This window comes from Tympanuchus pallidicinctus, unplaced genomic scaffold, assembly GCF_026119805.1.
Source record: "Tympanuchus pallidicinctus isolate F22 unplaced genomic scaffold, pur_lepc_1.0 scaffold3, whole genome shotgun sequence".
Lineage (NCBI taxonomy): Eukaryota > Metazoa > Chordata > Aves > Galliformes > Phasianidae > Tympanuchus > Tympanuchus pallidicinctus.
The window spans coordinates 3,111,031-3,124,631 of NW_026294747.1; the positions used below are offsets into that span (position 1 = coordinate 3,111,031).

The following is a 13,601-nucleotide window of genomic DNA, read 5'->3' on the forward strand; positions in this document are numbered from 1 at the left end:
CAGTGACCCAGCACTCCCTGAGCAGCCTGCCTCACTGCTCTTTCTGGGAAGAAATTGTTCCTGATATCCAACCTGCACCTCTGGTGCAACTGAAGGCCATTGCCACACGTCCTATCAGATGAGTAAAACATGCATTTCGACTTACATTTCCAGTCCTCCCCTCTCAACCCTGGCAGAATCATTTGAGATGACATCCCAGGAGGGTTCAGTGCTCAGGTTTCTAAATCCTAATCCTGCTGCCTAATCCTGGAGACACCTACAGCCCTGAAACAGCACAGGCTTTGATCTGGGTTAGGCTGGGCTTCAAAAAAGTGATGTTGTGCATGGAAAGCTTCCAGCACGTCAGGTGTCCGAGCGCTGAGGAGCGCGCCTGGGAAGGAAGGGCGCTGCCCGGCGCGGTGTGCGCCCCGATCCCGTCCCGCGTCCGTGCGGCGCTGGGGAGTCCCGCTGTAACGAGGCCGGATTACTCAGCGCCTGTTCCAGTTCCTGTTGACCCCGGCAGCGGGAGTTTTCCTGAGTAAAACCCGAACCATGAGTCACCCTCAGGTGTTTTTGTTTGAAAGCGCTTCTTTTTTTGAAAAAAAACGCCGGCAGCGGCTGGCTGGGGGCCGGCTGGGGGCCGGGCCCGGGAGGCGGACGCCCCTCCTTCGCTCCGGCCGCAGCGCGGGAGCCAATGGGGCGGCGCGGCCCGGCCCGGCCCGGCTCGGCTCGGCTCAGCTCGGCTCGGCTCCCCGTGGGGCGGGCACGGCGCTCGGCGGCGCGCACGGTGCACGGCGGCTCCGCGCCTCTCGGGGCGGGCGCTGCGATGGGGGGGCGGCCGCGCTCCCTCCCCGCTCTCTGACAGCTGGGTTTTCTTGCGCCGAGGAGATCCGAGGGAGGGGGGTTTGCGTTTTGATCTCGGTAGCCAGCCGTTCCTCCTCCTGCTCTGGCATCGCCGTCCTGCCCGCAGCATTAGGACTTAAGGAGCTTGATTCCCCGAGGCTCGCGTCCGAGGGCATCAGTGCTGAGCACGCTGAGCTACATCTGCTTCTTGGCTAAGGCTGAAGAAAGACGTCTTAAGCTGGCAATCCCGTGCTGGCGGCAGCAGGTCCCCGAGCGGCGCGGGCTGGGCGGTGCGCGGGGATGATGGAGTGAAAGTCCCTGCTTGCAGGAGAGGATTCCGCGGAGGAAAGGAGCGAGCAGACAGCAGAAGCAAGGGAGAGGAGCAGCAGGTGGAAGGCTGGCCGAGAGCCGGAAGGTGCCGTAGGCTGACCGCTTCCTTCGGCTGTCCCTGCGATAAGCCCCGCTGCTTTCGCCCGGCGGCTTTCCCAGCTCGTCCTTCCCTCCCTCCCCGCCCGCCGCCTGCCGTGCTGCCGCTGACGGAAAGGCGCCAGGGAAGCAGGAGGAGAAGATGCCAGCCATCCTGGTGGCCTCCAAGATGAAGTCGGGACTGCCCAAACCCGTGCACAGCGCCGCGCCCATCCTGCACGTCCCGGCGGCCAGGGCCATCCCGCAGCCCTGCTACCTGAAGTTCGGCAGCAGGGTGGAGGTGACGAAGCCGTCCTACTCCAGCCAGATCCCCCTCAAGTCCCCCAGCGGGCAGGAGAGCGCTGGGGATGGACCGCCGCCGAGGAAGGGCAGCTCGGTGGAAAGCGCGTTTGACACTCAGGTAAGAAAGCGCCCGATGCTGGGGAGGTGCAGACATGGGTTTGTTCCTATTGCGTGCGTGCCGTGGGGTTCGGTAACACCGCGCGTGCGATGTTCTGCGTTTCCCATCGCTGCACCTTTAGCCGTGGGACGGCTCCGGGGCTGTGTTAGTGCAGCAGAGCGTTGCTGGGATGTGCCCAGCATGCGGGACTTGGGGCAGGTAGAGGTGTTGCTACTGGAGAGTCTTCTTTGTGTGCCTTTGGTGGTGGCTGCTGGTTGCTGTGAGCACGTGCCAGAGCCGCTGCTGAAAGCCATCAGTGCTCGGCATGGAAGGGAGGCAGCGCTGTGTGCACGGTGCGTGCTGTTCGCACTGCGGCTGGGTGAAACGGCTTCCAAAGGATGGGCTGTGCAAGTGGGATTGCCTGCTTTACCGCTATACCTGCATGACATCATGGATGCAGCACTTTACCAACAGGCAGTTTTCAGAAGACCTGTGCACATGGCAGTGCGACCTATTGTCTTAAGACACACGTTGCTTGCTGCACAGGGAGAGAAGCATACGTTCCTCAGCCCATTCCGTTATCAGCGCAGCAACGCCTCCAGCGTGTCTCAAGCTGCCCGGCTGCAGAGTGTGCGCTCACATGCCACGGCGTGAGCAGCGAGCTGTCTCTGCAGCAGGCAGGATCGATCAATGCTGTGCAGATTGCTGTGCAGCATTGCGATGGATTTTGGAACCAGCCATGTACATTACAAGCTTCCCTGCGGGCGTCTCAGCCCAGGAGGAGGTGATACCGTTATAACGCGATGGGGAAATGATGGTGGATCACAAGAATAGTGAGTCATCCCTGCCATCTGCATTTTGAAGTCTGTGGCCCGGTAACCCCATTCTCTTAAGGGAAGCGTGACCGCTGGTGGGGCGTGTTTGGCCTGCTGCCCTGGATTTTAGGATGTGCTGCACTTTCTCTACTGGCAGCCAGGGTGAGCAGGGCCTGCAGTGGCTCCTCAGGGACTAGGAACACAAAAGCAGACAGACAAGTGCTGGTGTCAGGGTGATGGCAGCAGGCGCTAACCTGGGCATCACATCATGCTCAAAAGAGAGAAGCAAATGCTGTTTTTCCCCTGTGCTTGTGCCTGCCCTTGTAATACTGAAACGTCAGCAAAATCTCATTATGTGCTGCGCTCTCTCTGACACACCCTCTTCTCTGCATAGAAATGTACGTTCTGCAGAAGTTACTGTTTTTCTAAAGCGCTTTCTGACCCTAGACAGATTATAATTGCAGAGCTCCTGTTGGATTGGGAGCCATCCACAGCAGAAAGGAGAATAGTATGGTGGTTTTAACTCTTGCTGTGCAGATGTGGTGCAGAACACATCCTGTATATCCCAGTGATGAAAGGTTCTTCGTGCTCATTTGTTACATTTGCACGCAATGGTGTCAGATGATTTTGAGCTTTGAATAATTTAGCGGAAAGACAAATCCAAGGCTTTGTCATGCTCAGTAACCTGCTAGAAGTCCTAGCAGATGACCGTCACCTTTTAAGGTGTGCATGAGTGAGATTTGCTTTACTGCGAGTGATCTTGGATAAGCACAGCCCTCTTATGTTTTTCCTAATGATTCAGCTTTGATTCCATTCCTACATGGCATGCAGCTTTTGCCATCCAGTAATCTGGATCTAAATTAATGGGAGACTTTTCCAGATCGGTTGCACCAAGGGCATTGCTCTTCTCTTTTCCTCCCTTCCCCCATGAAGGAGTGGGAGGAGGCACAGAATGGATGAACAGCCACCAGATGGCTTATTGATAGCAGAAGCATTTATATCCTAGGAAATCTTCAGCTGCATTCAGGTGTAGGAGCGATTTCTGGTGACAAGTCTGCTGAGGTTGCATCTTAAAGATGATACTAGGACTAGCTATCTCAAATGTTTGTTTGTGCCTTATCGTTTGATTCTACGGTTACTTCAAGCAGAAATATGGTCCTTGCCATTTCACTGTGAGGCACCTGGCATTCTCTGTGCCCCCGTTGGGGTGGGAAGTGAGATTCTTTATGTGGCATTTAGCATGTAGGTCCACAGAACGGAATAGCACCGGTTGTATGATCTGAGTCCCTGTGTGGGGTTTGCAGTCTACAAGGAATGATAATGTGTTCCTATGTTTCAGATAAAAGACCTAGGAGAAGAGTGACAATGAGTGAAATCAGTGTGTCTCATGCTGTCTTCCTTGTAGGGGTTGAACGAGCTTGGAATATGCTCCCAGGCTTTCTTTTGGAGTTTGAGGCTACTGCTGTCAAAACCCAGGGGGTATCACATCACTTTCAGAACAGCTGGATGAGAAGCATTGCTGAAGTGGTTGGAGCTGCTGAGTGGTTGGAGAACTCATTCAAGAGAATCTGAGTTCTGCTTCTATTTCAATATGAGAGCTTTCAGACTCGTATCCACTGGACTTTCTGTGTATTTTAAGGGGTTGCTCTTAATCCTGTTGAAGTTGGTCCTCTTTGTCCTGCGGAATGAAAAATTCAGTTGCATGTACAGAATAAGACCAGATGGCAACTAATCTCACATGTAGGACACCTGCTTAAAGGTGGAATGCAACTGTCCTATCTTCAACTGTGTGCATGTACGAATGTTCCTCTCCCATCACAGTGAGTGCACACCGTGTTGGCCTTACCCTTGCACTTACTTAATGTACTTCTCTGTCTTGGAGAAGAGGCCATGTCTGCTGCACAGGGTAGAAGTCACAATGTGAAGATTCCAGATCCTGTTCTAACACTGTTCTTGCATGTTCCAAGCCACTTGCTTCAAGTTCATTGTAAATGCTAGACTGAAACCTGAGGTCATTGAGTCATGTCAGTATTGTTCCTGTTTTATTGTTACTGCTACACACACTCCATTCATTTTTCCATCTTAAACTGCCTGCGTTGTTCACAACAGTGTCCTCTGTTGTATCGGTGCTTTGTTGAGAACACTGCCAGGAGATTATACCCGTGTTCAGAGTGTTGTTTTGGAAATATTTAACTTTGTTACCAGAGAGACTCCTGTCAAATAGATGGTAGAATAGTGACCTCTCATATACCAAATGGTACTTATTAGTTATTCTAAAAAAGTCTTATGTATTCGGCTACTAAATTTGCATTAATTAAGTAAAACAACCTGTTGCTGTGCACTGCATTCAGCAGTCCTATCACCAGCCATTCGGGTATGTGGTTGTCCTTAACATTTGGCGGGAAAGAGTGGCAGAGGATTAGGTATTACTCTGCAGATACCAAACTTCCACTTCCCTTGCTGCAACTTGGGCATCTATCCTGCCTGTTCCTTTCTTGGTGGGCATGGCAGACAGATGCTCGCTGGTGCTGTCGTGTTCTGCCTTGCTTTTCTTTTTCTCTACTTGAGGTAAATGTCATTCTTTTAGCCATTCCTCTCAAGATTTCTAGAACTTGTACAACTCTTCCTGCTCTCTGCTGGACTCTCTCCAGCTCTCCTTGAGCTTTTGTTAAGAATTCTATTTAGAACTGGGCACGATATTCTGTCTCATTAAGGCTGAGTGCAGCAGGTCGTCATCTTTTCTGTCCTACACTTCAGTTTTCAGTTGATGAAGATTTTAAAAAAGATTAGATTTTTTTCTTTCTTTCTTTTTCATTTACTGGCAGCAGATCCACTCTCCTGCTGGTATTCTCTTTGTGATTCACTGTGGCATGATATCATTGCCTGCAGTACAACTACCTTTCTCAGATAGCTCTCATTTTCTATTTTTACACTAGATTTTCCTTTTAGCAATACAGTGCTTCTCACACTGCTTTCCCAGTTTGTGAAAATCATTTTGAGTTCTGGGCATATCTTACAGAATGTGTGCAATGCCCATCCAGGTTAGAAATGTCCCTGGGTTTTTCTCGTTAGCCATTCTGTTGTCCAACTCGATGACAACATGGAATAGTGAATATGAGTTAATAGTAATTGCAGATCCCTGCGTAAATCGCCTCAGTAGTTCTTCTCAGGAGCATAGCACAATGCTGAAAAATTTGAGGGAGTTCTGCTGTAGATCTGTCTTCTAGGAGGGACAGGAATTATGCAAGTCTTAACCTGAACCAAGCTGAAAGTCATAGATTGGTGCATAGACCGAGCTCAGTGCCACTGTGTAAGCTGGCTCAGTGGTGGAGTTGGTTCTCACTAATATTGCCATGCTAACTGTGAAGGAAATGATGACAAATGGAAGGTATCTGTTTGCTTAGTTGGAGGAACCCAATGAGGTCACATGAGGGTGTGTAAAAAGGAGAACTTCTCCTGAAGAGCTGGAAAAATCTAATGAAATTTATAGATTTTCAGCAAAATGTGTAATTGAAAATAAATTTTATTTATTATTTAATTTTGATGAATTTACTTATCTAATAATGGTTATGTTTTTAAGCATATCTTTAAGAAAATGCTGTATCTCGCTTTCTGATGGATTTTTTTACATAAGGCACTTAAGAAGCCTCATCTTTCAGTTTGTGATTCTAATGGTTTTGATTGTTTTTTCATAGATGTGTACTCATAAATTTTGAGGAGCTTATTCCAAATGAAATGTTATCAGAAAAGTAGTGAGCAAACAACTGATAAGTTGTTCTATTGCCATTATTAATATGGAGTTTTCTGCAATTTCTCTCTTGATTTTGAAGAAATCCTACCCCATCCAAATACCCTGCATTTGAACAAACGGTGTAAGATTGCTCTGTAAACTCAAGCTTATTCATCACTGTTGTTTGATTTTGAGTATGCAAAGAGCCGCCTGGGTTCTGAGTTCCATTCAGTTTTTAGTTGTCACTGGATAACAAGTGAAAATGTTTTTTGCTCCGATTTCTTCAGGAACAGCCTTTGTTCAGCATTTTATCTTCCTTCCCAAGCTTAGTTCCCCTACTGCGGACTTCCCTGAGGTGGGCTGTTTCCAAAGTGATTTACTGTTGACCTAATGCTGCTGTTGCATCCAGTTAAGTTTCATAGTCTGTAGGGAGTGTTTCAGAAACACTCATTTAATATGACCTTTTTTCTCTGCTTTTGATTTTCCTTTTAATGCTGTTTCTCTGATCTATGCTAATAGGTAGCATCCGAGGGGCTTCCCATCTTCAATATACTTATCTTATGAGCTCTCCCTGGAGGTAGAGATGTGCTTCTTATTTTGTAAATGAATGGCGAAGGCACAGAGAGACGTATCCAAGGTCATGAATCTGCCGTGCTCTAGAAAATTACCAGCTAGTCCCCTGTCTATTAGGTTATCTTTCTCCTTCACTGCAATTTGTTATTCAGTTCAGAGCACTTATGCATATGGTGTCCTTAAAACTTTTAGCTTGCTCCCTGAGTTATATTTCTCTGGTAAACATCTCATTTAGTCCCCATTTCCAAAGTAAGTTTTATCACATATTGCTCTGATGCTTTATGTATGGCCATACCCATCCATGTTGGATGGTCAGGTCCAGCTATCCTCTAACCAGTAACGGGTTCCTTCTCCCTGCCTTTCCCTGCATCCCTGGCTTGCCCCTTACCTTTCCTCCATGGTTGTCTCCCTGGTGTATGGTTTATCTTAAACTTGCAATGCAAAATAAATACTGTTCAGGAAGTTCTGAATACACTGACAACTTTAATGGAAGAATTTTTCTGTTCTTCCAACTTTTCCCCATTTGCTTTCAAATAGTTTAAGTTATGGGGCTAAATTTTATATTTTTATTCTCATATAGATCAAGTGATACTCTGAAAATTTAATCCACTGCGTTCATTTACTTTTCCTTGTAACAAACTGTAGATTGTCAACCAGATTCACAGTCATTCCCCTGGGAAGTTTACCTGGCTAAAAATACAGTGGTAGAATATTATTTTAAGAAACATTTATTTATGAAGCTTATAAATGGTCAGATTTTGTGTGTATTATTAGACCATTTGTACATCTTGTAACAGGAAGCTACTGGTTTTCCATTCACCAAGAGCTGGAATTTAGTCAAGCGCTTGGCGTTTGTGTGCCTCTAATTTTATCTGTAAATTGTTCTTTCTGAAATAGTTTGTGGAAACATTCTCAGTTTCTTCAAATCATGGGCGTGGAAATAATTGCTAAAACTTACAATAAACAAGATATTTGTCAAAGTAAATAACTGAGAAAAGCAGTCACTTGTTATTTTAAATCAGACTGAGATCCTATGTTTTGCTGTGATTTCACCACTTTTTTTTTTTTTTTTTTTACCCCTTGGAAAGTATTTTTAGGTGTGTTATCCTTGGATTATTTTTCATATTACTTTTGAGTAATTTTAGAGTTGGAAGCAATGTGTGGGAAAACAATAAATGAAAGGAAAAGAAATCTAACCTCTGGATATCAAAATATGCAATTTCCTAGGACTTCTGCCCCTATGCTTGCTCTGCTTGGGACTGTAATTGCATCATGTCTTGATCTGCAGTACAGTCAGGCTGAGTGTAGTCCCAGGCTGGAGCAGAGTCTTCTTGGAGAACCCTAAAGATGGTTCCTGTGTTCCTCCAACACTGAGCTGTACACAGCCAGACTTCCTCATGGATTGTGTTTGATGGGCCAACGTGAACAGCTGAGGGATGTCCATGTGGATGATGAGGCTTTGTTATACTGTTACACTTGTGTAGATGGGTACGATTATGTGGAAGTTATTTTTCCTTTTTTGAGTTGTGCCAACTGTTAGAAATTACAGGTAACTGCATTGCTGGTAAGCTAGGTATTGGCTTTGTGTGACGGCTTTAAAGAGTGCAAGGGATATCTTTTCACATCGTATCTTATTTCAGCCATTCCTCAGATTCTGATGTTAATTACAAGGACGTCATTTTGAATCAGCTGGTACAAGAGGTCTGGGAGATTGGCTTCCTCTGGCAGATAAAGCTCTCAGGCATCGTGTTGTACGTTCAGGGTGATGGATTCGTGTCATCTTTCAGAGTCAGAAATCCTCCTTAGACAATGCAGCATGGCACAAAGCTGTGTTTTCCGTAAGAGCAGTATCTGTATGCTTGTGTCCATGGTAAAAAGGCCTGCAGTGGATGTGGGGAACATGTTAACATCTTCAGATATATCGGTTCTCGGCTTCAGTTATCACTGGGGGAGGCAGTAATTAGTGGATTAGTCTGTTAAGACAAAATTGATTCAGTTACAAAGTATTCTTCCTTTCAAAGAGTCTCACACACATGTAAGTCTTCAAAACTCAATTAAAAAACATCACATTACAGGATCGAATTTGCGTTGGCCGTGTGAAGCAGTAGCTTGGAAGCGGGTTGCTCTTTTTGCTCAATGACCATGGGTCAGTCTGCTTTTCAGAATGGGCACATACCTTCCAGACTTGTCTGCAGCTTTATTGGGATGGAGTATTTTGGGAAAGAGTATTTTCAGCATCACTGTATCTTGGAGCAGGGATCTGGTCACCCAGGGACACGAGTGAGAGGAGCGCTGCCAGGTCCTGTGTATTGCTAAGCCTGGGGCTTCTGGTGAATTTGCTTGAATTTACAAAACAAAACCACTTGCTGCTTTTCAAGAGGGAAGAGCTGCGGTTGCCTAGGATCCCGTTTCTAAGCAGTGGGAGACAAACCGACTCCGCAGCAGTAAAAGGTTTGCTTTTGGTAACCTTGAAAAGGAAGCCCTTGGGGCTTGCCTTGTAGATTTGGGACCATGTGGAATATTTGTTTTCCTATGATAAAATGCTTAGACTCCACATTGTTGCAAACTGAATCTGTTTGTTATAAGGAGTGTCAGTATTTGAAAGAGGATCTCCTTGTGAGTGGACATGTCATGATGGATGCCCTTGCCGCAAGCAAAACTAACCCAGGGTTTTCTTTTCATTTTTCACTGTGATACCTGAGGTAGCACTGTGACCACAAAGACAAATTTGGTGATGTGGTGTCTTTCTGCTTGTCTGTGGATGAGCTGCAGGAGGTGCCCACAGCAGAGGGGAGCCCCTGGGGGACCCAGGCCTTTAACAGTCCCCAAGCCTTGGAGGGCCTCTCAGATGAAACTTAACCTCTGGGCCCCAGCCAGATGGACGAGGTGAGGTGCAGCCTTCTTCATTGCCCGCTGAGCCCTGGGATTCAGCTGAGACAGGGCCAGCATCAGGCTCTTGTCCCTGTGCTACCAGCAGTGTGACAGCAGGCGTGAGGGACTGCACTGGGGAGCACTCCCACCCCAGTTCCTGCAGGCTGCTGTGTCAGCAGCTGTGAGCTGAGGGCATATCAGGCCCTCTCTGTGTTTGTTAGGCAGCATGAAGCACAGAGAGATGTGAAAGCTCAGTGTTTCTCTGGCAAGTAATTTAGGTTGAGGTATTTTCGCGGTGATTTTTAGGATCTTGTACAGACGCATTTTCAACAAATGGAAGCTCTAGGCTAGGATTGTTGTGCCTGTGCACGTTTCTGTCACATAACAGTGCCTGTGGCAGAAGGAGTCTCCTTCAAAGTAGCAGCTTATGAATAGCTGCAGATTTCACTGAATGCCATTCACCTCTCTCCTCCTTTTTCTTCTGCTAGCTAGCAGCTGAAATGGCAGGGCTTGGTTTGGCCAGTCCTTTGCATCACTTATAGTGGTGCTGTTAAATGCTGAGCTGAAATGGATGGTAGCTAAGCTAATTTGCATGATTTAAAATGCCAGCTCGGTTTAATGTAGAGCAGCTGGTATATGCTTAACTCCTTCAGGAGAAAACTTAATACCCGCAGATCGCATTAACCGGGGCTACACTGCATTTATTTATTTATTTTGCTGTCTTTTCCTCCTTTGTTTGCTAGGATGTTTATAGGAATCTCTACGTTGCTGGGGAAGGGCTTTGCACTTTATTGATATTTGTGCATCTCACGTTGCTCACAAAGGAAGGAATTGGTCTTGCTGTGCAGTGAGTACTTGTTGCAGCTTCTGAGCATCCACTTACACTGACCTTAACAGATAGGGCTGTGAGATGTGACATGATGAGGGATGGTGAGATTAGCTGGAAGAGGGACAGGTGTAGAGGCCTGGATTACATGGATTACCGCATACTCAATTTCTTAGGGTTAAATTTCAAGGTTGAAAATGGTTAATTCCTCAATTATGGAATTAGGACATGCCATTGCTCTGGGGCTGAGCAGGCAGCCAGAGTCATCTTGTGACAGAATGAAGAGTTGGAGGATCAAAGAATTCCTCTGCTGCCCTGAAATAATTAGTGCAGCCACACTGAGGGGAGGGAACGAGCGTAATCTTTTAATACCAGTTCTCCTCAAAATTGACCTTGTCACAGGCAAATTGTCTTGCAGACAGCAGGTGTACGATTGTGCCATTCTGACAGCACCGGAAAGGCCAGCCCAGTGCTTTGTCATCAGCTGAAACCCTCTCACCTCTTCAACAGCAATGGGCCTTCATGTGCTGCAGGGCTCCGGATGTGAGTGAAATGTGAAATGTGAGGCACTGAGCAATGCGGATGGGCCTTACAAAGTCAAAGCTCCTTCCTTAAGGAGGTTACAATGTAACTTTCGCTTCCTCCAGAAGGCTTTGACTGTCTGGAGCTGTGAATTCAGCTGAGGCTTCTCATGGAACAGCGTATTCGGGTTTCTAGTTCTGAAGACCCTTACGAGTTTCACACTCAAGTTGTTTTGCTGGAAGGAAATGTTTCTGTTTGATTCCTTTGGCGTGTATATCCTTCGGCATTGTGTCTCGAGTTCCAATATGTCAATTGGCCTGTATGAACCGTGGTGCTAGAAGATAGCCTGTAGTTATTTGTTTGGCATCGGTGCAGTATTTAGTGTGCAGGCCATGAAAGTCAAGTCCATACACTACAAAGGCTGCATCTTGCTGAGTGGAAACTGTTTTTGATTGGGAAAGTGACCCCTAGGAAGATTACTTCCTGTAATATTTTTCCATGGATGTAGACAAGACAGGTTGCCTCTTGTGAGGAAATACTTTGTTCTATCATCTTGGGCTGTCCATGTGTAAGATCGTTAGTGTGCCTGCATGTTGTAGAAGATTATGAGCCTGTTCTGTACAGTCAAATTACTCATATTGTGGTGTGTTTGCTCACTACACGTGTACATGTATATCTTAACCAAGAGATCTAAGGGACACATCTGTTCAGTTCCGTTGATCATCTGAATGTTTTTGATGTACGATAAGCAAATCAGTTTGGACATCTGAGAAAAGATCTGTCAGTAATTACTCTTAAAGGCAGAAGCTTATTTAATCAAACATTATCAGTTCTTTAAATAGATAGGAGCCATTTTGTAGATAGGAGCCTTGTGGAGATGATCTACAAGGCACTTTTGTAGCTGGGTTAGAGTAGTGTAGTTTAGACTACAGCAAATCATTTTATTTGCATCTATCAGGCTTAAGGAATGGAAGAAATTAGCTGATGAGGTAGTAAATCCTTACCAATCATGTCACTTGAATGATCTTCAGTGTTGCCTCTTTTGCCTTTATAACTAAGGGATAAGTGTATTTCTTTTCATGGTCTTCCATTGATTAATGCAGATTGTTCAGGATCCAGGCCTGATCTCTTATGCTTTGTATTCCTTTCTATTTGCCAATGCCTACATTTGGAGCCATGCATTTCTGCAAGGGAGAATTTCAGAGCTGGAAAAACATGGAAGGTGCAGTGGTGACCACAGGAGCCTTGGGGACAACACAAAACTCCACCAGATGGCATCCCTGTGGCTACAGACAGGTCAGCAGTTGACACTGCTGGGGTTTGTCACTGGCAGCTTTCTTATCTTGCAGGTGTTCTGTGGAGATAAATCCATTCTAATTTCAAGCAGCTCAGGTAAAGTGATACCTGAAGCCATGGAATTACCTTTAATAGCTAACTGTGTGATTCTTAAGCCTTCAAGCTTCAGTGTGATCTACTTTTTCCTTACCATGGATTTTTTTTTTCCTTGAGTCAAAGCAAGAGATGCTTCATTTGAAATCCTTTCCACCAGCAATTTGTGGATTTTAGTAAAAATTGTGAACGTTCAAGGCACATCATTGCCTCTTTGTTAGGAAAAGATTCTCAGCTGTAAAGAAGTGTCTTCTGTAAACAGCAAAACAGTTAATGCTTCAACACCGAAAATATTTTAAAGAGAAGAGTCGAAGACCTGCACACGGCCTTTCAAATCATCGTGAGGAGCTTGTGGGCTGTGGGCTACCAGCTGCACTCTGTGTCGATGCCATCTGCCCACAAGCAGACAATTGCCAGTGGAGAAAATGCTAGGATATCCTGCCACAAAACCACCAGTTACGTGTGAAGACCTGGTGAGGTTTGCAGTGAAATCCAAGCCTTTGGTGGTCTGATAGAGGCTGACAGGGCAGTGTGAACGAGACAGGCCGTTGGCATGTTGGGGGACTGAGCAAGAAGTATCTCCGCATGAGCCGCATCATTAGTATCAGTGGAAGCAAGGGATCTGCAGAGTGTTAATTCGTAGCATGTAACGCTGTAAACTGAGAACTATCTGTGAAGGCTGAAATTATGCTAATTTATGCAGTTCACATTGCTACTGCAGGTTATAAATAGCTCTGTTTCTAGAGAGCTAGTGCTGCTATATTGCTGCGCGTGGCAGGTTGACTTTGTGTTTAGCTTTGCAAATTTTAGCAGCTTGAACACGGAGTGAAACCCGGCTTCTCTGGTCTTTTATGTGAAGGTCCAGCCTGTTCCACTGCGCTGAATCCCTTCCATTCAAGAGGTTGAAAGGAAAACAGTCCCATGGCTTAGAAATGGCAAGGAGGTATTAAGTAGGTGCTGTGAACAGCCTGTGCCTGAAGGCCAGAGGAGTAGTTAAGATTAAAGTGTGTTTGGGGTTTATTCATAGACAGTTTTGTTTTTAGGGCTTGATAGCTGTCACTCAGAGGCGTTGTGCTTGGGAGTCCCTCCAGGAGGCATCTGGCTTGCCTCCTGCCTCTGTACTCATCATTTTCAGGGTGTTTGGGATGCAGGAAGCAAAAAGAGGAGAGGAAAAAAAAAGCTCCATGTTAAAACCAAGATGTCATACGTGAGTTGAATTTCTAGTGGGTGAAGTAACATATATGTAAC

General features: G+C 46.2%; 1 protein-coding gene across 3 annotated transcripts in view; it reads left to right on the forward strand.

Moving 5' to 3' along the window:
• Window positions 1–851: 851 nt before the first annotated feature.
• Window positions 852–13,601, forward strand: part of NAV2 (neuron navigator 2) — a 189,774-nt gene continuing 177,024 nt past the window's right edge. For 2 of the 3 annotated variants that reach the window (XM_052695682.1, XM_052695683.1), the window contains exon 1: window positions 853–1,648. In XM_052695682.1, the coding sequence (XP_052551642.1) occupies window positions 1,391–1,648 (258 nt within the window). In that variant the 5' untranslated portion in view covers window positions 853–1,390. Of the gene's footprint in view, window positions 1,649–13,601 lie in introns of all 3 variants that reach the window. The other variant, XM_052695681.1, reaches the window with a different exon arrangement.